Source organism: Salmo trutta, chromosome 12 (assembly GCF_901001165.1).
Source record: "Salmo trutta chromosome 12, fSalTru1.1, whole genome shotgun sequence".
In the NCBI taxonomy this organism is placed as follows: domain Eukaryota; kingdom Metazoa; phylum Chordata; class Actinopteri; order Salmoniformes; family Salmonidae; genus Salmo; species Salmo trutta.
Genome location: NC_042968.1, coordinates 88,706,043 through 88,730,113, shown reverse-complemented (window position 1 = coordinate 88,730,113; position 24,071 = coordinate 88,706,043). Strand labels below are relative to the sequence as shown.

The following is a 24,071-nucleotide window of genomic DNA, read 5'->3' as shown; positions in this document are numbered from 1 at the left end:
GTACTCTGGTCAGATGAGACTAAAATGTAGCTTTTAGGCCATCAATGCTGTCTGGCACAAACCCAAAACCTTTCAACACCCTGAGAACACCATCCCCACAGTGAAGCATGGTGGTGGCAGCATCATGCTGTGGGGATGTTTTTCATTGGCAGGGACAGGGAAACTGGTCAGAATTGAGGGAAACCTGTTTCAGTCTTCCAGAGGTTTGAGACTGGGACGGAGGTTCACCTTCCAGCAGGACAATGACCCTAAGCATACTGCTAAAGCAACACTCGAGTTGTAAAGGGGAAACAATTAAATGTCTTGGAATGGCCTAGTCAAAGCCCAGACCTCAATTCAATTGAGAATCTGTGGTATGACCTAAAGATTGCTGTACACCAGCGGAACCCATCCAACTTGAAGGAGCTGGAGCAGTTTTGCCTTGAAGAATGGGCAAAAATCCCAGTGGCTAGATGTGCCAAGCTTATAGAGACATACCCCAAGAGACTTGCAGCTGTAATTGCTGCAAAAGGTGGCTCTACAAAGTATTGACTTTGTGGGGGTGAATAGTTATGCACGCTCAAGTTTAATGTTTTTTTTGTCTTATTTCTTGTTTGTTTCACAAAAATTAATATTTTGCATCTTCAAAGTGGTAAGCATGTTGTGTAAATGAAATGATACAAACCCCCCAAAAATCTATTTTAATTCTAGGTTGTAAGGCAACAAAATAGGAAAAATAGAATACTTTCGCAAGCCACTGTATATAAATAGAACAAATAAAACACCATGAATGGATAACATAAGATCATAGATAGAATTTGGCTACATAGGTCTTACAAACATTATTTGCAATGGATTGCAAAAACACAATAATCACAAGAATGGCTTTAGATCAAAGTCTATGTTGAGACCAAAAGAAGCAAGGGTCTTTAAATTAAAGATCCAGACGGGCTCTCGTTTTAACAATAATAATAATAAGTCTTATGTTTGGGGAAAATCCAATACAACACATTACTGAGTACATCACTCTTCATATAATCAAGCATAATGGTGGCTGCATCATGTTGTGGGTATGCTTGTAATCGTTAATTAGAGGGCAGATCCTCTTTTTTTCAATTTTCGCCTAAAATTGCATACCCAAATCTAATTGCCTATAGCTCAGGCCCTGAAGCAAGGATATGCATATTATTGGTACCATTTGAAAGGAAACATTTTGAAGTGTGTGGAAATGTGGAGAATATAACACAATAGATCTGGTAAAAGATAATACATACATACATACTTTAGTATTTTTTTGTACCATCATCTTTGAAATGCAAGAGAAAGGCCATAATATATTATTCCAGCCCAGGTGCAATTTAGATTTTGGCCACTAGATGCCAGTAGTGTATGTGCAAAGTTTTAGACGAATCCAATTAACCATTTTTCTGTTCAAAATGCTGTATCAAGACTGCCCAAATGTGCCTAATTTGTTTATTAATAACTTTTCATGTTCAAAATTGTGCACTCTCCTCAAACAATAGCATGGTATTCTTTCAATGTAATAGCTACTGTAAATTGGACAGTGAAGTTTGATTAACAAGAATTTAAGCTTTCTGCCAATATCAGATATGTCTATGTCCTGGGAAATGTTCTTGTTACTTACAACCTCATGCTAATCGCATTAGCCTACGTTAGCTCAACCGTCCCATGGAAGGGACACTGATACCAAATAAGTTTTGAGGACTGGAGAGTTTTTCAGGATAAAAAAGAAACGGAATGGAGCTAAGCACAGGCAAAACCCTAGAAGGAAATCTGGTTCAGTCTGCTTTCCACCAGACACTGGGAGATTAATTCACCTTTCAGCAGAACAATAACCTAAAACAAATCTACACTGGAGTTGCTTACCAAGAAGACAGAAAACAGTGATGTGGTCGAGTTACAGTTTTTACTTAAATCTACTTGAAAATCTAAGTCAAGAACTGAAAATGGTTGTCTAGAAATGATCAACAACCAATTTGACAGAGTTTATAGAATTTTGAAAATAATAACGGGTGAATGTTGCGCAATCCATGTGTGGAAAAGTCTTAGAGACTTACCCAAAAAGACTCACACCTGTAATCACAGCCAAAGGTGCTTCTACAAAGTATTGACTCAGGGGTGTGAACACCTATGTAAATTAGATATTTCTGTATTAATAAAAAAATAAAAAAATAAAAAATAAAAAATTGTCATTATGGGATATTGTAGATGGGTGAGATTTAAAAAATTATTTAATCCATTTTGAATTCAGGCTGTAACACAACAAAATATTGAATAAGTCAAGGTGTATGAATACTTTCTGAATGTAGTGTAAGTAGGAGTAGTCTGTGAATGGTGTGTGTGTGCGGTGTGTGTGTGTAGTGTGTGGTGTGTGTGTAGTGTGTGGTGTGTGTGTAGTGTGTCTGTGTGGTGTGTGTGTGTGGTGTGTGGTGTGTGTAGGGTGTGTGTGCGCGCGTGCATGAGTAGAGTTATGCCTAATCACATCTCTCTGATTGGGTCTAAGTGGCAAGGAGATCCGGGCCCGTATCCACAAAGCGTCTCAGAGAAGACAATTTGTCATACGTGCTGAGAACAGAGATGTTTTACTCCTCCTCATATGTGCTGAGAACAGAGACGTTTTACTCCTCCTCTTATGGGTAAAAATAAAAGCTACGCATGAAGCCTCTTTAGTCATAAGAGTCACGCCAAGTCGACAGATATTTAGGACCAGCAGGTTTCTTGATAATACATTTTAAAAGGCAGTAAGTCAGTGGTTCCTGCACCATAGACAGGCAATTGCTTGGAGTTGTTAAAATGCATTTTTGATATGTCTCTATGATCGATCCATGCAACAGTATATCTTGTACTTTTCACAATTATTTCACGAGGCCTAATTCACATGATGTGCCTAAATACTTATAACTACTAACCCAGCTAATAAATAATCACATCTTTTTATTTCTATTATTTAATTAACCTACATGTTATTTCAAGTTATTTAGACATATTTTAGACATATTTTGTTTAAAAATATGTCTAAATTGGTCATGCCTATAAATTGGGCAATTGAAGGCATCCAGGGCCTATGTTAACATCCAGGGCCTATGTTAACATCCAGGGCCTATGTTAACATCCAGGGCCTATGTTAAAACCTCTTGACGGCCTCGTCCCGTAAGCGGGACGGACATCCAGCGAAAAACTCCTATCGACATTAGCATAACGAAATTTAATATATATTTTTTCAAATATAGGACTATGTCATATCGTTTTATAGATACACCTCTCCTGAATCGAACCACGTTGTCCGATTTCAAAAAGGCTTTACAGCAAAAGCAAAACATTAGATTATGTTAGAGGAGTATATCGTAAAAGTAGCCACATAGCCATTTTCCGACCAACCACATGCATCACAAATAACCAAAAAACAGCTAAATGCAGCACTAACCTCTTACAAACTTCATCAGATGACACTCCTAGGACATCATGTTACACAATACATGCATTCTTTTGTTCGATAAAGTTCATATTTATATATAAAAACAGCATTTTACATCGGCACGTAACGTTGACTAACTATTTTCCCTCAAATGCATCCGGTGAAACAGTGCTACAATTTACTAAATTACTATTCGAAAACATTTTTAAAATGTAATATTGTCATTCTAAGATTTATAGATGAATATCTCTTGAAAGCACCTGTAATGCCAGATTTAAAAATAACTTTACTGGGTAATCACACTTTGCGATAAAAGGGGATGCGATACTCAGAAAATGACCTAGTAATACAGGTCAGCGCCATCTTGGAACAATTGCATATCACATCTAGTCTTGTATACTATTGTCAATAATCCCTTACTTTTGGTTGTCTTCATCAGAAAGCACTTCCAGGAATCCCAGGTCCACAACAAATGTATTTTTGTTCGAAAAAATTACTCCTTTATGTTCCAAGAGCTTGTTCTTGTTAGCGCGTCTGAAGGCTGATCCAAAAGCTCCGTCGGCCGCGGGACAGCTATTTCGAGAAAATGCATTTTTTTTCCATTTAGGTTCGTTCAAACATGTCAAACGTTGTATAACATAAATCTTTAGGGCCTTTTTCAACCAGAGCTCCAATAAGATTCAAGGGGGATGATTGCATTGTCTTTCAAAACGTTTCGAAAGGGGAGGGTAGCCAGGGGCGCCGGCGTCATAATGGTGATGGCCCTCCTCATGTGACCAATTTCAACAGCGTCTCATTCATTCAGTTTTAACAGTAGGAGACTCAAACTACTTTGTAAAGACTGGGGACATCTAGTGGAAGCAATAGGAAGTGCTCAATGAACAATTGCTCACTGTGTGAAATACAGCCAAAGTGGTGAAGTTGAGTCCACAATTCAGAATTCCACATCCTGTTACGATCGGTCTCGGGGTTTTGACTGCCATATGAGTTCTGTTATACTCACGGACACCATTCAAACAGTTTTAGAAACTTTGGGGTGTTTTCTATCCACAAGTATTAATTATATGCATATCCTAGCTTCTGAGTTTGAGTAGGAGGCCGTTTAAAATGGGCACACATTTTTTTCAAAAATCGCTGTAGCGCCCCCTATCCTAGGCGACCGTCAAGAGGTTCATCCCGGGTCTATGTTAACATCCAGGGCCTATGTCAACATCCAGGGCCTATGTCAACATCCAGGGCCTATGTTAACTTGTGTTCGGTGAAAATGATAGACCTGTCAAACGTTGTATGAAACATTATCGGCAATTGACTTGATGCCTACAGTGCCAAAGCGATTAAGAGTTGTTCAACGGGAGTGACGAGTGTGTTGATATAACGGTAATATTGTAAAATTATGCTTATACAACCGCTTTTTATGATTCAGTGCAATATCACATTATTCAAAATATCAGAATTTGTTTTTTTAAAAAGGTTACAGATATAGGACCTTAATTTGAGCCAGTTGCTACAGCAGGAAAATAATCCTGCAGCAACAGGACATGTGAATTATTATGTGGATTATAATTCATGGACATTTTTGTTGCATTTGATACATTTTTCTTTAGGTCAAATCAAATCTGAAATTTCAAAGTGGAAATTACAAACTTTAGAAGCCTTTAAAAAAAGTAAAATACGCTTCAAATATACAGCAACAAAAGAGTGATCAAATTAAGATCCTACATCTGTATTCATGCCAACATATTATGGAAGAATTAAGAGTAGGCAAAGCGATCTTGTCAGACAAAAATTAAATCAAGCCTTTTAACAATGCAACATTTGATAAACAGTCACGTTCACCGTGGTTAACTGAAGCGCACAATTGGGTTCACAGCTGGCGATGCCTCATCACGCTTATTCCCCATCATTTGCAGTAATATCAATGAGCGTCATCACTGCCTTTCCTTTGCGGTACCTCAAACTGACGTTACCAGCTGAGATAAACCTTTATTAGCTGATTTCACTTGTCTTGGCAGGGTCTTAAAACATCATCCTTAAACCTACGCAGAGCAGGGAGTTTTTTAGTCTTGTGAATACAGCCCCCGGGGTCCTCATTAGCAGCTGTCCCTGCCCAACACCACCAATGGCACCCTGTTCCCTACATAGTGCACCCTGTTCCCTACATAGTGCACCCTGTTCCCTACATAGTGCACCCTGTTCCCTACATAGTGCACCCTGTTCCCTACATAGTGCACCCTGTTCCCTACATAGTGCACCCTGTTCCCTACATAGCGCATTATTTTTTATCAGGACCCGTAGAGCTCTGGTCAAAAGTAGTGCACTATGTAGGGAATAGGGTGCACTATGTAGGGAATAGGGTGCACTATATAGGGAATAGGGCTCTGGTCAAAAGTAGTGCACTATATAGGGAACAGGGTGCCATTGGGGACGCAAGCTAAAAGGCTGAATACATTATAAAGTGATGGATTACCAAAATTACACATTGACTGTACAACTCTGGTAAGTGTTCAGCTGCTGCGGCTGCTGTGAAGGTAATGGGACCCAAACTCATTTCTACACACATTTCCACAGTGTTCTATAATTGTAACGCTTTCCCCACTTATTCATTCAACCATTCAGTACTTTCACATGCAGACATTATACCCCCAGGTAGTCCCTTGTAGCTCAGTTGGTAGAGCATGTTGCTTCCAACGCCAGCGCTGTGGGTTTGATTCCCACAGGAGACCAGTATAAAAGATGTATGCACTCACTACTGTAAATCACCCTGGATAACCATGACTGAAATGTTGTACGTGTGACTTTTTTGCCAATTCACCTGGTGCTCTATGCCTTGCGTAATGACATAAACACTAGCTCCAGGTATTAGCTAATGCCTAGTGAACCAGACTTTAGCTCAGTGGGATAACAGTGTTGCGGGTGTACATAGGACCATGGTTCAAACTCAATTCGATACTTCTAACAAGATATGACAGTGTTCCTAACAGGATTAAAACTAGTCAGTCAACTATGATACATGGACTAAATACATTTTCATGCAAATGTATAATACTGACAATAAATCTAGTCGAATCCAGTCCAGTCCAGTCCACCTACTCTACACAAGTCCAGTTTCATATTGTTTAGAACTTACAGTCTCTGCAGGTGTGTGTATGTGGAGAAGACAATGTCATGTCAGACAGTATAGCATGGTATGTTATGGTATGGCATGTTACGGTATAGAATGGTATAGTATGATATAGTATGGTATGGTATGTTATGGTATAGTATGGTATGGTATGTTTTGGTATAGTATGGTATAGTAGAGTATGGCATAGTATAGTATTCAGCCATGCTGCCATGTTCAGAGACAATTGTAATTTTCCTAAGTTATTTTTTGTGGCACCTGACCACACGACTGAACAGTTGTCAAGGTGCGACAAAACTAGGGCCTGTAGGACCTGCCTTGTTGATAGTGTTAAGAAGGCAGATCATTGCTTTATTATGGACAGACTTCTTCCCATCTTAGCTACTACTGCATCAACACGTTTTGACCATGACAGTTTACAATCTAGGGTTACTCCAAGCAGTTTAGTCATCTCAACTTGCTCAATTTCCACATTATTTATTACGATATTTAGTGTTTAATGAATGTTTTGACCCAAATACAATGCTTTTAGTTTTAGAAATATTTAGGGCTAACTTATTCCTTGCCACCCACTCTGAAACTAACTGCAGATCTTTGTTAAGTGTTGCAGTCATTTCAATCGCTGTAGTAGCTGACGTGTATAGTGTTGAGTCATCCGCATATTTTCATGCAATTAAAGCAATTCATGCTTTACTCAAAGTCAGTGGCATGTCATTAGTAAAAATTGAAAAAAGCAAGGGGCCTAAACAGCTACCCTGGGGAATTCCTGATTCTACCTGGATTATGTTTGAGAGGCTTACATTAAAGAACACCCTCTGTGTTCTGTTAGACAAGTAACTCTTTATCCACATCATAGCAGGGGGTGTAAAGCCATAACACATACATTTTTCCAGCAACAGACTATGATTGATAATGTCAAAAGCTGCACGGAAGTCTAACAAGACAGCCCCCACAATAATTTGATCATCAATTTCACTTAGCCAGTCATCAGTCATTTGTGTAAGTGCTGTGCTTGTTGAGTGTCCTTCCCTATAAGCGTGCTGAAAGTCTGTTGTCAACAGTAACTCTTGTACTTTTCACAATAATTTCACAAGGCCTAATTCACATGATGTGCCTAAATACTTATAGCTACTAACTAGGCTAATAAATAATCACATATTTTTATTTCAATTATTTCAACAACCTTTCACATTATCCCTTTAGATAGACATATTTTTTAACAAGATATAGCAATTTCCCTGCCCAACACTACATCCCTATGGCACCCTGTTCCCTACATAGTGTTTTATTTTTTACCAGGACCCATAGAGCTCTGGTCAAAAGTAGTGCACTATGTAGGGAATAGGGCTCTGGTCTATAGTAGTGCACTATGTAGGGAATAGGGTGCACTATGTAAGGAACAGGGCTCTGGTCTAAAGTAGTGCACTATATAGGGAACAGGGTGCCATTGGGGACGCAAGCTAAAAGGCTGAATGCATTATAAAGTGATGGATTACCCAAATTACACATTGACTGTACAACTCTGGTAAGTGTTCAGCTGCTGCGGCTGCTGTGAAGGTAATGGGACCCAAACTCATTTCTACACACATTTCCACATTAGTGTTTTATGCAAATAACACGTGTTCTGTAAATGTAACGCTTCCCCCACTTATTCATTCAACCATTCAGTCCTTTCCCATGCAGACATTATTCCCCAGGTGGTCCCTTGTAGCTCAGTTGGTAGAGCATGTTGCTTCCAACGCAAGCATTGTGGGTTTGATTCCCACAGGGGACCAGTATAAAAAATATATGCACTCACTACTCTGGATAACTGTGCCTGGTCAATGACTGAAATGTTGTACACGTGACTATATTTTTTGCCAATTTACCTGGTGCACTATGCCTTGCGAAATGACATGAACACTAGCTCCAGGTATTAGCTAATGCCTAGTGAACCAGACTTTAGCTCAGTGGGATAACAGTGTTGCGGGTGTACATAGGACCATGGTTCAAACTCAATTCGACACTTCTAACAAGATATGACAGTGTTCCTAACAGGATTAAAACTAGTCAACTATGATACATGGACTAAATACATTTTCATGCAAATGTATAATATTGACAAGAAATCAAGTCAAACTTCATATTGTTTAGAACTCATAGTCTCTGCTGGTGGAGAAGACATTATCAGACAGTATAGTATGGTATGACATAGTATAGTATGATATAGTATTTATTTTTTTACCAGATAAGTTGACTGAGAACACATTCTCATTTACAGCAACAACCTGGGGAATAGTTACAGGAGAGAGGAGGGAGATGAATGAGACAATTGTAAGCTGGGGATGATGAGGTGACCATGATGGTATGAGGGACCACTTGGGAATATAACCAGGACACTGGGGTTAACACCTATACTCTTACAATAAGTACCATGGGATCTTGAATGACCACAGAGAGTCAGGACACCCATTTAACATCCCATCCGAAAGACAGCACCCTACACATGGCAGTGTCCCCAATCACTGCCCTGGGGCATTTTATTAGACCTGAGGAAAGGGTGCCTCCTACTGGCCCTCCAACACCACTTCCAGCAGCATCTGGTCTCCCATCTAGGGACTGACCATGACCAACTCTGCTTAGCTTCAGAAGCAAGCCAGCAGTGGGATGCAGGGTTGAATGCTGCTGGCAGTATAGTATAGTATAGTATGGTATCGTATAGTACGGTATAGTATAGCATGGTATGGTATGATATAGTATAGAATGGCTTGGTATAGCATGGCACGGTATAGTATAACGTAGTATAGCACAGCATAGTATAGTATGGTGTAGTACGGTATAGTATAGTACAGTATGGTACGGTATGGTATAGTGTGGTATAGTGTGTGGTATAGTATAGGATAGTATGGTATGGTATGGTATGGTATAGTTTGGTATGTTATGGTATGGTATAGTATAGTATAGTATAGTATAGTACAGTACAGTGGGGTTTAGTATAGTACATTATGGTATGGTATAGTATGGTATGGTATAGAATAGTCTAGTATAGTACATAGTGGTATGGCATAGTATAGTATTGTATAGCATAGTATGGCATGGTGTAGTATAGAATAGTATAGTTTGGTATAGTAGAGTATAGTACAGTATGCTATGGTATGGTGTAGTATAGTATAGTATGTTATAGTATGGTATAGTATGGTATAGTATGGTATGGTATGGTATGATATGGTATTTGTATTTATTATGGATCCCCATTAGCTGCTGCCAATAAAGCAGCTACTCTTCCTGGGGTCCAGCAAAATGAAGGCAGTTTATACAATAAAAACATTACAATACATTCACAGATTTCACAACACACCGTGTGCCCTCAGGCCCCGACAGCACAACTACCACATATCTACAGTACTAAATCCATGTGTATGTGTGTGTATAGTGCATATGTTAGCGTGTGTGTGTGCATGTGTCTGTGCGTATGTTTGTGTTGCTTCACAGTCCCCGCTGTTCCATAAGGTGTTATTTATCTATTTTCTAAATTTTACTGCTTTCATCAGTTACTTGATGTGGAATAGTTCCATGTAGTCATGGCTCTATGTAGCACTGTGTTCCCCCCATAGTCTGTTCTGGACTTGGGGACTGTGAAGAGACCTCTTGTGGCATGTCTTGTGGGGTATGCATGGGTGTCCGAGCTGTGTGCCAGTAGTTTAGACAGACACCTCGGTGCATTCAACATGTCAATACCTCTCATAAACACAAGTAGTGATGAAGTCAATCTCTCCTCCACTTTGAGCCAGGAGAAATGTACATGCCTATTATTAATATTAGCTCTCTGTGTACATCCAAGGGCCAGCCGTGCTGCCATGTTCAAAGCCAATTGTAATTTTCCTAAGTCCTTTTTGTGGCACCTGACCACACAACTGAACAGTAGTCAAGGTGAAACAAAACTAGTGCCTGTAGGACCTGCCTTGTTGATAGTGTTGTTAAGAAGGCAGAACATCACTTTATTATAGACAGACTTCTTAGCTACTACTGTATCAATATGTTTTGACCATGACAGTTTACAATCTAGGGTTACTCCAAGCAGTTTAGTCATCTCAACTTGATCAATTTCCACATTATTTATTACAATATTTAGTTGAGGTTTAGGGTTTAGTGAATGTTTTGTCCCAAATACAATGCTTTTAGTTTTAGAAATATTTAGAGCTAACTTATTCTTTGCCACCCACTCTGAAACTAACTGCAGTTCTTTGTTAAGTGTTGCAGTTATTTCAGTCGCTGTAGTAGCTGACGTGTATAGTGTTGAGTCATCCGCATACATAGACACTCTGGCTTTACTCAAAGTCAGTGGCATGTCATTAGTAAAAATTTAAAAAAGCAAGGGGCCTAAACAGCTACCCTGGGGAATTCCTGATTCTACCTGGATTATGTTTGAGAGTCTTCCATTAACCTGTTAGGGTATAGGGGGCAGTATTGAGACTTTTTTGAAAAAAGATGTGCCCATTTTTAAATGCCTCCTACACCTACCCAGTAACTACAATATGCATATACTTATTATATATGGATAGAAAACACCCTAAAGTTTCAAAAACTGTTTGAATGGTGTCTGTGAGTATAACAGAACTCATTTGGCAGGCAAAACCCTGAGACAGATTCTGACAGGAAGTGGATACCTGATGTGTTGAATTGACTTTGAGCCTATGCCATTGAAAAACAAAGGGGGTGAATTATATTCTGGCACTTCCTATTGCTTCCACAAGATGTCCCCAGCCTTTACAAAGTGTTTTGAGTGTTCTACAGTGAGATCTGACCGAATAAGAGCCATGGAACGTGATGGTCCATCATTCACCCTGGCGCGCGATTTGATGGTGGGTACTCTCATTCCGAAACGTTTTAAAAGAAAACCCAATGGTCCGCCTTGAATTTTATTCATGTTCTGGTTAAAAAAGGCCCTAATGATTTATGCGATACAACGTTTGACATGTTTGAACGAACGGAAATATATTTTTTCCGTTCTTGAAGTGAAGTGAAGTCCGGCTGGCTTAGATCATGCGCTACAACACGGAGGTTTTTCGACATAAATGATGAGCTTTTTTGAACAAAACTACATTCGTTATGGACCTGGGACTCTTTGGAAGTGACATCTGATGAAGAGAATCAAAGGTAATGGATTATTTATATAGTATTTTCGATTTTAGATTCCTCCAACATGGCGGTTAGTCTGTATCGCGATGCGTATTTTTCTGGCGCAGTGCTCAGATTATTGCAAAGTGTGATTTCCCAGTAAGGTTAATTTAAAATCTGACAAGTCCATTGCGTTCAAGAGATGTAAATCTATAATTCTTTGAATGACAATATAATATTTTAGCAATGTTTTCTAATATTAATTAATTATTTTGTCGTCATGACTTGACTGCCGGTATTGGAGGGAAACGATTTCCTGAACATCAACGCCATAGTAAAACACTGTTTTTAGATATAAATATGAACTTGATAGAACTAAAAATGCATGCATTGTCTAACAAAATGTCCTAGGAGTGTCATCTGATGGAGATTGTAAAAGGTTAGTGCATAATTTTAGCTGATTGTATGGTTTTGGTGACGCATGTCTTTGAATCGACAATGCATTGCACACAGCTATTGTCAATGTACTCTCCTAACATAACCTAACTTTATGCTTTCCCCGTAAAACCTTTTTGAAATCGGTAAACGTGGTTAGATTAAGAAGATGTTTATCTTTCAAAGGCTGTAAGTTAGTTGTATGTTTGAGAAATTTGAATTTGTACATTTATTTGGTTTCAAATTTGCCGCTCTTGAAATGCACCTGCTGTTGATAGGGTGCGCCACAGGTGGCACGCTAACGTCCCAGGTAGCCTCAAGAAGTTAAAGAACACCCTCTGTGTTTTTCCAGCAGCAGACTACAATCGATAATGTCAAAAGCTGCACTGAAGTCTAACAAGACAGCTCCCACAATCATTTGATCATCAATTTAGTCATTTAGTCAATTTAGACAAATCAGTAATTTGTGTAAGTGCTGTGCTTGTTGAGTGTCCTTCCCTATAAGCGTGCTGAAAGTCTGTTGTCAATTTGTTTACTGTGAAATAGCATTGTATCTCGTCAAACACAATTTATTCCAGAAGTTTACTAAGGGTTGGTAACAGGCTGATTGGTTGGCTATTTGAGCCAGTAAAGGAGTATAGTATAGTATAGCATAGTATGGTATAGTATGGTATAACATGGTATAGTGTAGTATAGCATGACTTAGTATCATATAGTATGGTATAGTATGGTTTAGTATGGTATGGTATGGTATAGTATATAGTATGTTATGGTATAGTATGATATGGTTTAGTATGGTATGGTTTAGTATGACACGGTATGGTATAGTATAGTATATTATGGTATGGTATGGTATAATATGGTTCAGTATGGTATTTACACAACATGCCTACCACCTTGAAGATGCAAAATATTTGTTATTGTGAAACAAACAACATATAAGACAAAAAGACACACACACACCTTTTGCAGCAATTACAGCTGCAAGTCTTTTGGGGTATGTCTATAAGCTTGGCAGATCTAGCCACTGGGATTTTTTCCCATTCTTCAAGGCAAAACTGTTCCAGCTCCTTCAAGTTGGCAAGTTAGATGGGTTCCGCTGATGTACAGCAATCTTTAAGTCATACCACAGATTCTCAATTGGATTGAGGTCTGGGCTTTGACCAGGCCATTCCAAGACATTTAAATGTTTCCCCTTAAACCACTCAAATGTTGCTTTAGCAGTATGCTTAGGGTCATTGTCCTGCTGGAAGGTGAACCTCTGTCCCAGTCTCAAATCTCTTGAAGACTGAAACAGGTTTCCCTCAAGAATTTCCCTGTATTTAGCTCCATCCATCATTCCTTCAATTCTGACCAGTTTCCCAGTCCCTGCCGATGAAAAACATCCCCACAGCATGATGCTGCCACCACCATGCTTCACTGTGGGGATGGTGTTCTCGAGGTGATGTGAGGTGTTGGGTTTGCGCCAGACATAGAGTTTTCATTGATGGCCAAAAAGCTCAATTTTTGTCTGATCTAACCAGAGTACCTTCTTCCATATGTTTGGGGCGTCTCCCACATGCCTTTTGGCGAACACCAAACATTTTTTATGGCCATTCTTCCGTAAAGCCCAGCTCTGTGGGGTGTATGTCTTAAAGTGATCCTATGGACAGATACTCCAATCTCCGCTGTGGAGCTTTGCAGCTCCTTCAGGGTTATCTTTGGTCTCTTTGTTGCCTCTCTGATTAACTTCTTTGGCATACTGGTTTTTGGTCGGAATTTCGGATGACTGACGTGCCCAAAATAACCTGCCTGTTACTCAGGCCCAGAAGCTAGGATATGCACATACTTGGTAGCATTGGATAGAAAACACTCTGACGTTTCTAAAACTTTTAAACTTTTAAAATAACGTCTGTGAATATAACAAAACTGATATAGCAGGCGGAAACCCTAGGAAAATCCATACAGGAAGTGGGTGGTTTTCCATTGAATGCCTATTGACTATGTAATGTTTTAGGGCCCAGATTGCAGTTCCTATGGCTTCCAGTAGATGTCAACAGTCTTTAGACATGGTATCAGGCTTGTTTTCTGAAAAATGAAGAAGAATGAGACCTTTTGGTCAGGGGACTACGGAATCCTGCAGTACTGGTTTGCGCGCGTGACTGTGTGCACGCTCTTTGTTGTTTTTCCTTTCTATTGAATACGCTATTGTTCGGTTGAAATATTATCGATTATTTAGATAATTGACAACCTGAGGATTAGCTATAAACATTGTTTGACATGTTTCGACAAACTTTACCGGTACTATTAGGATGTATTCGTCTGCATGTTATTGACCGCCTTTGAGCCAGTGAACTGAACAAAACGCGCCAACAAAACTGAGTTTTTGGGATATAAATAAGGACTTTATCGAACAAAAGGACCATTTGTTATGTAGCTGGGACCCTTGTGATTGCAACCAGATGAAGATCTTCAAAAGTAATTGATGTATTTTATTGCTATTTCTGACTTTCATGACTCCTCTGCTTGGTTGGAAAATGTTTGTATGCTTTTGTGTGCGGGGCGCTGTCCTCAGATAATCGCATGTTATGCTTTTGCCGTAAAGCCTTTTTGAAATCTGACAAAGCGGCTGGATTAACAAGAAGTGAATCTTTCAACTGATGTATGACACTTGTATTTTCATGAATGTTTATTATTACTATTTAAGTAATTTGAATATGGCTCTCTGCAATTTCACCGGATGTTGTCGAGGTGGGTCGCTGACCGAAGATTAATGCCCTCCTTGCCTGCTCCGTGAGTTTTGGTGGGCGGTCCTCTCTTGGCAGGTTTGTTGTGGTGCCATATTCTTTCCATTTTTTAATAATGGATTTAATGGTGCTCCATGGGATGTTCAAAGTTTCGGATATTTTTTATAACCCAACCCTGATCTGTACTTCTCCACAACTTTGTCCCTGACCTGTTTGGAGATCTCGGTCTTCAAGGTGCCGCTTGCTTGATGGTGCCCCTTGCTTAGTGGTGTTGCAGATTCAAAGGGGGTGAATACATGCACTCACCACTTTTCCGTTTTATTTTTTTTTTTACTTTAAAATGTTTTATATTTTTATTTCACTTCACCAATTTTGACTATTTTGTGTATGTCCATTACATGAAATCCAAATAATAATCTATTTAAATTACAGGTTGTAATGCAACAAAATAGGAAAAACGCCAAGTGGGGTGAATACTTTTGCAAGGCACTGTATAGTATGGCATGGTATGGTATAGTATAGTCTGGTATGGTTTGCTATGGTATAGTATGGTTTAGTATAGTATAGTATGGTATGGTTTGTTATGGTTTAGTATGGCGTGGTATGGTTTAGTATAGTATAGTATGGTATGGTTTGGTATGGTATAGTATGGTATGGTTTAGTATAGTATGGTTTACCGTAATTTCCGGACTATTGAGCGCACCTGAATATAAGCCGCACACACAGAATTTAATTTTTTTTTTATTTTGAACATAAATAAGCCGCACGTCTATAAGCCGCAGGTGCCTACCGGTACATTGAAACAAATGAACTTTACACAGGCTTTAACGAAACACGGCTTGTAACAAAAATAAATAGGCTTTAACGAAACACGGCTTGTAACAAAAATAAATAGGCTTTTGACGAAACACGGCTTGTAAAAAAAAAAAAAAATTAGCAGTAAACAGTAGCCGATCAAGAAAGTCATTGGTCACTATCTTCCTCCTCCTGTGCACTGAAACCACTGAAGTCATCTCCTTTCCAAAAAAATTGAAAGCAGGAAAAATCCATATATTAGCCGCGTCATTGTTTAAGCCGCGAGGTTCAAAGCGTGGGAAAAAAGTTGCGGTTTATAGTCCAGAAATTACGGTAGTATATTATAGTCTGGTATGGTTCGGTATGGTATAGTATGGTTCGGTATAGTATAGTATGGTATGGTTTACTATAATGTGGTATGATTAGGTAGCCTAGCGGTAAGAGCATTAGGCCAGTAACCAAAATTTTGCTGGATCAAATCCCAGAGCTGACCAGGTAAAAATATGTCATCCTCCGCAAAGCACTGTTCCCTGGGTGCCGTGGATGTTGATTTAAGCCAGCCCCCCCGCACCTCTCTGATTCAGAGGGGCTAAATGCAGAAGACACATTTCAGTTGTACAACTAACTAGGTATCCCCATTTAGTATCTTTTAGTAAGGTATAGTATAGTATGGTACTCACAGTCTCTGCAGGTGTGTGTATTTGGAGAAGATGTTGTTCGACAGTTTCTTTATCTCGTTACTCTTCAGAGACCTGCAACAGGAACACTGCACCGTTACTATGGTTATACGGGGGACACACACACACACGCACGGATGCGTGCATGCACACACAGACACACACATCTGATCCACACATAAAGCTACTTGATAATCCAATCCATCAGCCTTGATGAGATCCTCTATTCTGTCAGATGAATGTGAAATATTATATAATTAGAGCTGAGATGGAACATCAGACGAGCTTTTGTTTTTTCTCAAAATGATTGGCATCCCTAAAGATTCTTATAAATATAGTAGTCAAAAGTTCAGTATTTGGTTCCATATTCCTAGCACGCAATTACATTAAACTTGTGACTCTACAACCTGGTTGGATGCATTTGCTGTTTGTTTTGGTTGTGTTTCAGATTTTTTTTGTGCCCAATAGAAATGAATGGTAAATTATGTATTGTGTCATTTTGGATTCTATTTTCCGAGTCGGCTTGTTGTTGTGTGTTCCATGCAAGATAAATATTCCTCTCGAGGAGAATTTAAGTTAAAAGTGCCATAGGGAGGGAAACATGCATTCTGACAAGCAGGCAATACACCGTATTGCCTCACGCAGCGTGACACATCTCTTTCACATAGAGTTGATCAGGTTGTCGATTGTGGCCTGTGGAATGTTGTCCCACTCCTCTTCATTGGCTGTGCTGGATATTGGGGGGAACTGGAACACGCTGTCATACACGTCAATCCAGAGCATCGCAAACATGCTCAATGGGTGACATGTCTGTTGAGTATGCAGGCCATGGAAGACCTGGGACATTTTCAGCTTCCAGGAATTATACACAGTTCCTCGCGACATGGGGCCGTGCATTATCATGCTGAAACATGAGGTGATGGCGGCAGACGAATGGCACGACTATGGGCCCCCAGGAACTCGTCACGGCATCTCTGTGCATTCAAATTGCCATTGATAAAATTCAATTGTGTTCGGTGTCCGTAGATTACGCCTGCCCATACCATAACCCCACCGCCACCATGGGGCACTCTGTTCACAACGCTGACATGAGCTCACCCACGTGACGCCATACATGCGGTCTGACATCTGCCCGGTACAGTTGAAACCTGGATTAATCCGTGAAGAGCACACTTCTCCAGCATTCCAGTGAACATCGAAGCTGAGCATTTGCCCAATTAAGTTGGTTACGATGCCAAACTGCAGTCAGGTCAAGACCCTTGTGAGGACGATGAGCATGCAGATGAGCTTCCCTGAGATGGTTTCTGACAGTTTAGCTGAACAAGATTAATATGAGATGAAAGGAGAGTTCCTAACGAGTTCAGGAAGCCAAACTAGAGCTCTCTGTACAGTGCATTCGGCCCCTTTTTTCCCCCCACATTATGTTACGTTACAGCCTTATTCTAAAATTGATTAAATTGTTTTTTTCCCCTCATCAATCTACACACAATACACGATAACGACAAACCAAAAACAGGTTTTTAGACATTTTTGCAAATGTATAAAACCCCAAAAAATGAAATATCATATTTACGTAAGTATTCAGACCCTTTACTCAGTACTTTGTTGAAGCACCTTTGGCAGCGATGACGCTACAAGCTTGGCACACCTGTATTCTCCCATTCTTCTCTGAGGATCGTCTCAGGCTCTGTCAGGTTGGATGGGGAGCGTCTCTGCACAGCTATTTTCAGGTCTCTCCAGAGATGTTTGATTGGGTTCAAGTCCGGGCTCTGGCTCGGCCACTCAAGGACATTCAGAGACTTGTTCCGAGGCCACTCCTGCGTTGTCTTGGCTGTGTGCTTAGGGTCGTTGTCCTGTTGGAAGGTGACCCTTCACCCCAGTCTGAGGCCCTGAGCGCTCTGGAGCAGGTTTTCATCAAGGATCTCTCTGTACTTTTCTACATTCATCTTTCCCTCGATCCTTATTAGTCTCCCAGTCCCTGCCGCTGAAAAACATCCCCACAGCATGATGTTGCCACCACCATGCCTCATCGTAGGGATGGTGCCAGGTGTCCTTCAGACGTCAGGCTTGGCATTCAGGCCAAAGAGTTCAATCTTGGTATCATCAGACTAGAGAATCTTGTTTCTCATGGTCTGAGAGTCCTCTAGGTGCCTTTTGCAAACTCCAAGCGGGAGTTTTACTGAGGAGTGGCTTTCGTCTGGCCACTCTACCATAAAGGCCTGATTGGTGGAGTGCTGTAGAGATGGTTGTCCTTCTGGAAGATTCTCCCATCTCCACAGAGGAAATCTGGAGCTCTGTCAGAGTGACCATCGGGTTCTTGGTCACCTCCTTGACCAAGGCCCTTCTCCCCCGATTGCTCAGTTTGGCCGGGCGGCCAGCTCTAGGAAGAGTCTTGGTGGTTCCAAACTTCTTCCATTTAAGAATGATGGAGGCCGTTGTGTTCTTTGGGACCTTCAATGCTGCAGACATTTTTTGGTACTCTTCCCTAGATCTGTGCCTCGACACAATCCTGTCTCAGCGCTCTACCGACAATTCCTTCGACCTCACGGCTTGGTTTTTGCATGCACTGTCAACTGTGGGACCTTATAGAGACAGGTTTTTTACCTTTCCAAATCATGTCCAATCAATTGAATTTACCACAGGTGGACTCCAATTTGTAAGGATCGACGCTGGTAGACGAGAAGCAAGTAAAGGGAGTGAACATTTAATTAGCAACAGACATGGAACAGGACAGGACAGCGTCCGGACATGAGCACATAACAACATTAATGCAGATACAGGGAACAAACGGGAATAGACGGGGCAATCAAAGGGAAGGAGTCCAGGTGAGTCCAATGAGCATTGCTGCATGTAATGATGGTGACAGGTGTAGGTAATGAACGGCAGCCTGGCGCCCTCAAGCGCCAGAAAGGGAGAGCGAGAGCAGGCTTGACAGTACCCACTAGGGGCACCACCCGGTGACCCACCTGAGCGAGCCTGACGTGCCGGCCGAGGCATGGGCGCTGGACAAGCCGGCTGGGGGCGTAGAAGCCCAACGAGCTGGCAGCGGCATGGGAGCCTGCGAGCCGCCTGAGGCGTGAAAGCCTGACGATCCCACTGAGGCATGGGAGGTTGGCGAGCCAGCTAAGGCGTGGGAGCCCAATAAACCGGCTGAGGCATGACGTGGGATGAGCGCCTGATGAGCCGGCTGAGGCGTAGGAGCCCGACGAGCAGGCTGAGGCATAATGTGGGATGGGAGCCTGCCGACCCAATCGGGGCAAGAAGACCTCTCGAGCCAGCTAAGGCGTGGAAGCCCGACGAGCTAGCTGAGGCACCCCCGGTTCCTTCAGCGATGGCAGCTGGACCAGACGTCACCAACCAAAAAACAAAAAACAAAAACCTCCCTGATGCTTGTTAGTGGTGGTGGTGTCAGCGCTGGTAGACGAGAAGCAAGTACAGGGAGTTTAACGTTTAATTAGCAACAGACAGGGAACAGGACAGGACAGCGTCTGGACATGAACATATAACATTAATGCAGATACATGGAACAAACGGGGGAGCAGACCGTTATAGACGGGGCAATCAACAAAGGGAAGGAGTCCAGGTGAGTCCAATGAGCGCTGCTGTGCGTAATGATGGTGACAGGTGTGCAGCCTAGCTGCTCTCGAGCGCCAGAGAGGGAGAGAGGGAGCAGGTGTGACACCAATCAAGTTGTAGAAACATCTCAAGGGTGATAAATGGAAACAGCATCCATCTGAGCTCAATTTCGAGTCTCATAGCAAAGCGTCTGAATACTTACGTAAATAAGGTATTCTTTCTGTTTTTTATTTTTCATATAATTTGCACTGCACTTTTATGTGTGTATTTGTTTTATGTTACGTTAGAGTAATGGTCTGGGAATGTCTGAGATTTTAGTGTCTGTCACCACTTGTAATTTCACAGGAAATAAACTACTGCTGTTACATCCTCATCTCATCTGAAGAGGTGAATCTAGTCAGTAAATTATCTGAATTTACTTCCCTGTTTTAATGCCTGTGTGTATGTGTGTGTGTGTGTGTGTGTGTGTGTGTGTGTGTGTGTGTGTGTGTGTGTGTGTGTGTGTGTGTGTGTGTGTGTTGTCAGGACCAGACCAACCACATCTCTACTCTGGGACTGTAATGAAACCTTGCTAATACAGACCCACATATAAACACAAGCATACGACACATGGTTGCAAAAGCACACACACACATACACACACACACACACACACACACACACACACACACAGAGAGAGAGAGAGAGAGAGAGGTACTTACAGCCAGGTGACATTGGTGGAGACTTGAGGAACGTCATGTAGGTTGACTTCCACACACTCCAGCTCTGTCTTGATACAGTCACAACGCTGTGGGTACTGCTGCAAGACTACACAACAACACACAAGTAATACACAACTACACACAGATACAATAATACTGCAGATCTACACCAACACACACACACACACACACACACACACACACACACACACACACACACACACACACACACACACACACACAAACACAAACACAAACACAAACACACGCAAACACTTACAGCAGTCTTCTGGTAACGGTAGGACCTGTGGTTCGACCTTCCTGATGGTTCGATCAAAGATGTCCGCCCATCCACTGTTGTCTCCTACAGACACAAAAACATCAGTTATGTATAGTAGCACACCTAGCTAGCATGGCACATTAACGCTTCCATGGCACATTAACGCTTCCAATATAACACCTAGCTAGCATGGCACATTAACGCTTCCAACACACCCTGACAGCGTCATTGCATTTTGATACACCAGAATTGCATTCATTTCCAATGAAAACGCTGTGTTTGTCCTTGCAGCATTGCGTTGCAGAGGCAGTTGAAGTGCGTTCTTTGTGGTGCCATACGTTGGATTTATCGAACGTATGCGTCAAACTGAATGCATAGACGGCTTGACAGAAATGGTAGCAGAAGGGGAATGTTGGACTTTTGTTACATTTATATCCAGATGATGCTGCAGACTATAGGCCTTTAACATGTTAAACATTTCTAAAGGACACATGATATAATATTCTACCGTCATAAAGTACATTTCTGTTTCAAAATTATAAGTCCAACAAACACATGCTTAGTACTGTTAAGAAAGCAAGAACTGTAGGATTCAGATAACGGTGTTGAAATGTCAGTGTAATTGCTGAATTGACATGGAATTGACCCCAACCCTGTCTAAAACTCACATTTTTATCTGAAAATATTTTGGGTTTGCAACAAACCTACAGTTCAAGTCAAAAGTTTGGACACACCTACTCATTCAAGGGTTTTTCTTTATTTTTACTAGTTTCTACATTGTTGAATAATAGTGAAGACATCAAAACTATTAAATAACACATATGGAATCATGTAGTAACCAAAAAAGAGTTAAACAAATCAAAATATATTTTAGATTTTAGATTCTTCAAAGTAGCCACCCTTTGCCTTGATGATGGCTTTGCACACTCTTGGCCTTCTCTCAACCAGCTTCATGAGGAATGCTTTTCCAACAGTTTTGAAGGAGTTCCCACACATGCTGAGCACTTGTTGGCTGCTTTTCCTTCACTCTGCGGTCCAACTCATCCCAAACCATCTCAATTGGGTTGAGGTTGGGTGATTGTGGAGGTCAGGTCATCTGATGTAGCACTCCATCACTGTCCTTGGTCAAATAGCCCTTCCACAGCCTAGAGGTGTGTTTTGGGTCATAGTGGGACTAACAAATAATAGTCCCACTAAGCACAAACCAGATGGGATGGCGTATTGCTGCAGAATGCTGTGGTAGCCATGCTGGTTAAGTTTGCCTTGAATTCTAAATAAATCACAGACAGTGTCACCAGCAGAGCACCCCCACACCATCACACCTCCTCCTCCTCCATGCTTCACGTTGGTAACCACACATGCGGAGATCATCTCTTCACCTACTCTGCGTCTCACAAAGACATGGTGGTTGGAACCAAAAATCTCAAATTTGGTTTCATCAGACCAAAGGACATATTTACACCGGTCTAATGTCAATTGCTCATGTTTCTTGGCCCAAGCAAGTCTCTTCTTATTATTGGTGTCCTTTAGTAGTGGTTTGTTTGCAGCAATTCAACACTGAAGGCCTGATTCACGCATTCTCCTCTGAACAGTTGATGTTGTGATGTGTCTGTTACTTGAACTCCGTGAAGCATTTATTTGGGCTGCAATCTGAGGCTGGTAACTCTAATGAACTTATCTTCTGCAGCAGAGGTAACTCTGGGTCTTCCTTTCTTGTGGCGGTCCTCATCAGAGCCAGTTTCATCATAGCGCCTGACGGTTTTTGTTCTTGACATTTTCCAGATTGACTGACCTTCATGTCTTATTGTAATGATGGACTGTCGTGTCTCTTTGCTTATTTGACCTGTTCTTCCCATAATATCTTTGATTTTCACATTGCAAGGAGTTGCATGGCCATTTTCTTAGACCGCATCATAGGATGCTGATTCCCCAACACATACTGAAAGGAGAGGATTTTGTGTTTCTTCCTGTGCTATCCTAATGGATTAACAATCTCAAATTCATCAGAATATAAAATAATCTGGACTGCATTATCATATTTAGAAAATGTTGGATGCTTTTGAAATGTTTCTATACCTTGGAAATCTGACAAACCTATGGCTTTAAATTCTCATGTTTTCGTCTTCATGGTTTCAGGAATTGGAACATATTGAAAGGTGGTCTGTTTATCAGTACAATTGCATCTGAATTTGTATTCAATTGGTTCAACAAATGGAAAATAGGCCTCATAATATTTGGCCTTTTTGCTCTGAGTGGACAGTGCTGATAATCCATGCAAAACAAAACTTAGTTTTATTGTCCCATATACAATATTTGCGCTGCGGTTGAATTGTCCAGTCTGTGTGATTCACAAATCATTTCAACCCAATTTTCATACTTGAGTAAAAGTAAAGATACCTTAAAAGAGAATTACTCAAGTAAAAGTGAAAGTCACCCAGTAAAATACTACTTGAGTAAAAGTCTAAAAGTATTTGGTTTATATGTACTTAGGTATCAATAGTAAAAGTATAAATCATTTAATATTCCTTACATTAAGCAAACCAGGCGGCACGTAGGTAGCCTAGTGGTTAGAGTGTTGGGCCAGTAACCGAAAATTTGCTGGATCAAATCCCCTAGCTGGCAAGGTAAAAATCTGTCGTTCTACCCCTGAGCAAGGAAGTTCACCCACTGTTCTCCATGTGCTGTGGATGTTGATTATGGAAGCCCCCTGCACCTCTCTGATTCAGAGGTTGGGTTAAATGTGGAAGATGCATTCAGTTGTACAAGTGACTAGGTGTCCCTCAGATGACATGGTTTTCTTGTTGTTTTTTTTTACGGATAGCCAGGTGCACAGTTCAACACTCAGACATAATTTACATTTGTGTTTAGTGAGTCTGCCAGATCAGAGGCAGTAGGGATGACCAGGGATGTTCTCTTGATAAGTGCATGAATTAGACAATTTTCCTGTCCTGCTAAGCATTCTAAATGTAACGAGTACTTTTGGGTGTCAAGGAAAATGTAAGGAGTAAAAAAGTGCATTATTTTCTTTAGGAATGTAGTAAAGTAAAAGTTGCCAAAAATATCAATAGTAAATTAAACTACAGATACCCCCAAAAACTACTTAAGTAGTAAGTTCAAGTATTTTTACTTAAGTGTTTTACACCACTGCTTAAATGAGGGTTATTAGAGGTGTCAATAATAGAGGTATACTTTTCAAATTATGCTTTGTATTGTGCTTGAAGCAAGCATGTTGTCCTCTTGTAGTTTCA

At 40.8% G+C, this 24,071-nt stretch overlaps 1 protein-coding gene across 3 annotated transcripts in view; it reads right to left on the bottom strand.

The window, feature by feature from the left end:
- Positions 1 to 24,071, bottom strand: part of LOC115204619 (relaxin receptor 2-like) — a 190,960-nt gene that overhangs the window by 118,071 nt on the left and 48,818 nt on the right. For all 3 annotated transcript variants that reach the window (XM_029770288.1, XM_029770286.1, XM_029770287.1), the window contains exons 3-5: positions 20,824 to 20,907; positions 20,544 to 20,649; positions 16,270 to 16,341 (exon numbers count right to left, since the gene is read on the bottom strand). In XM_029770288.1, the coding sequence (XP_029626148.1) occupies positions 16,270 to 16,341; positions 20,544 to 20,649; positions 20,824 to 20,907 (262 nt within the window). The remainder of the gene's footprint in view (positions 1 to 16,269; positions 16,342 to 20,543; positions 20,650 to 20,823; positions 20,908 to 24,071) is intronic.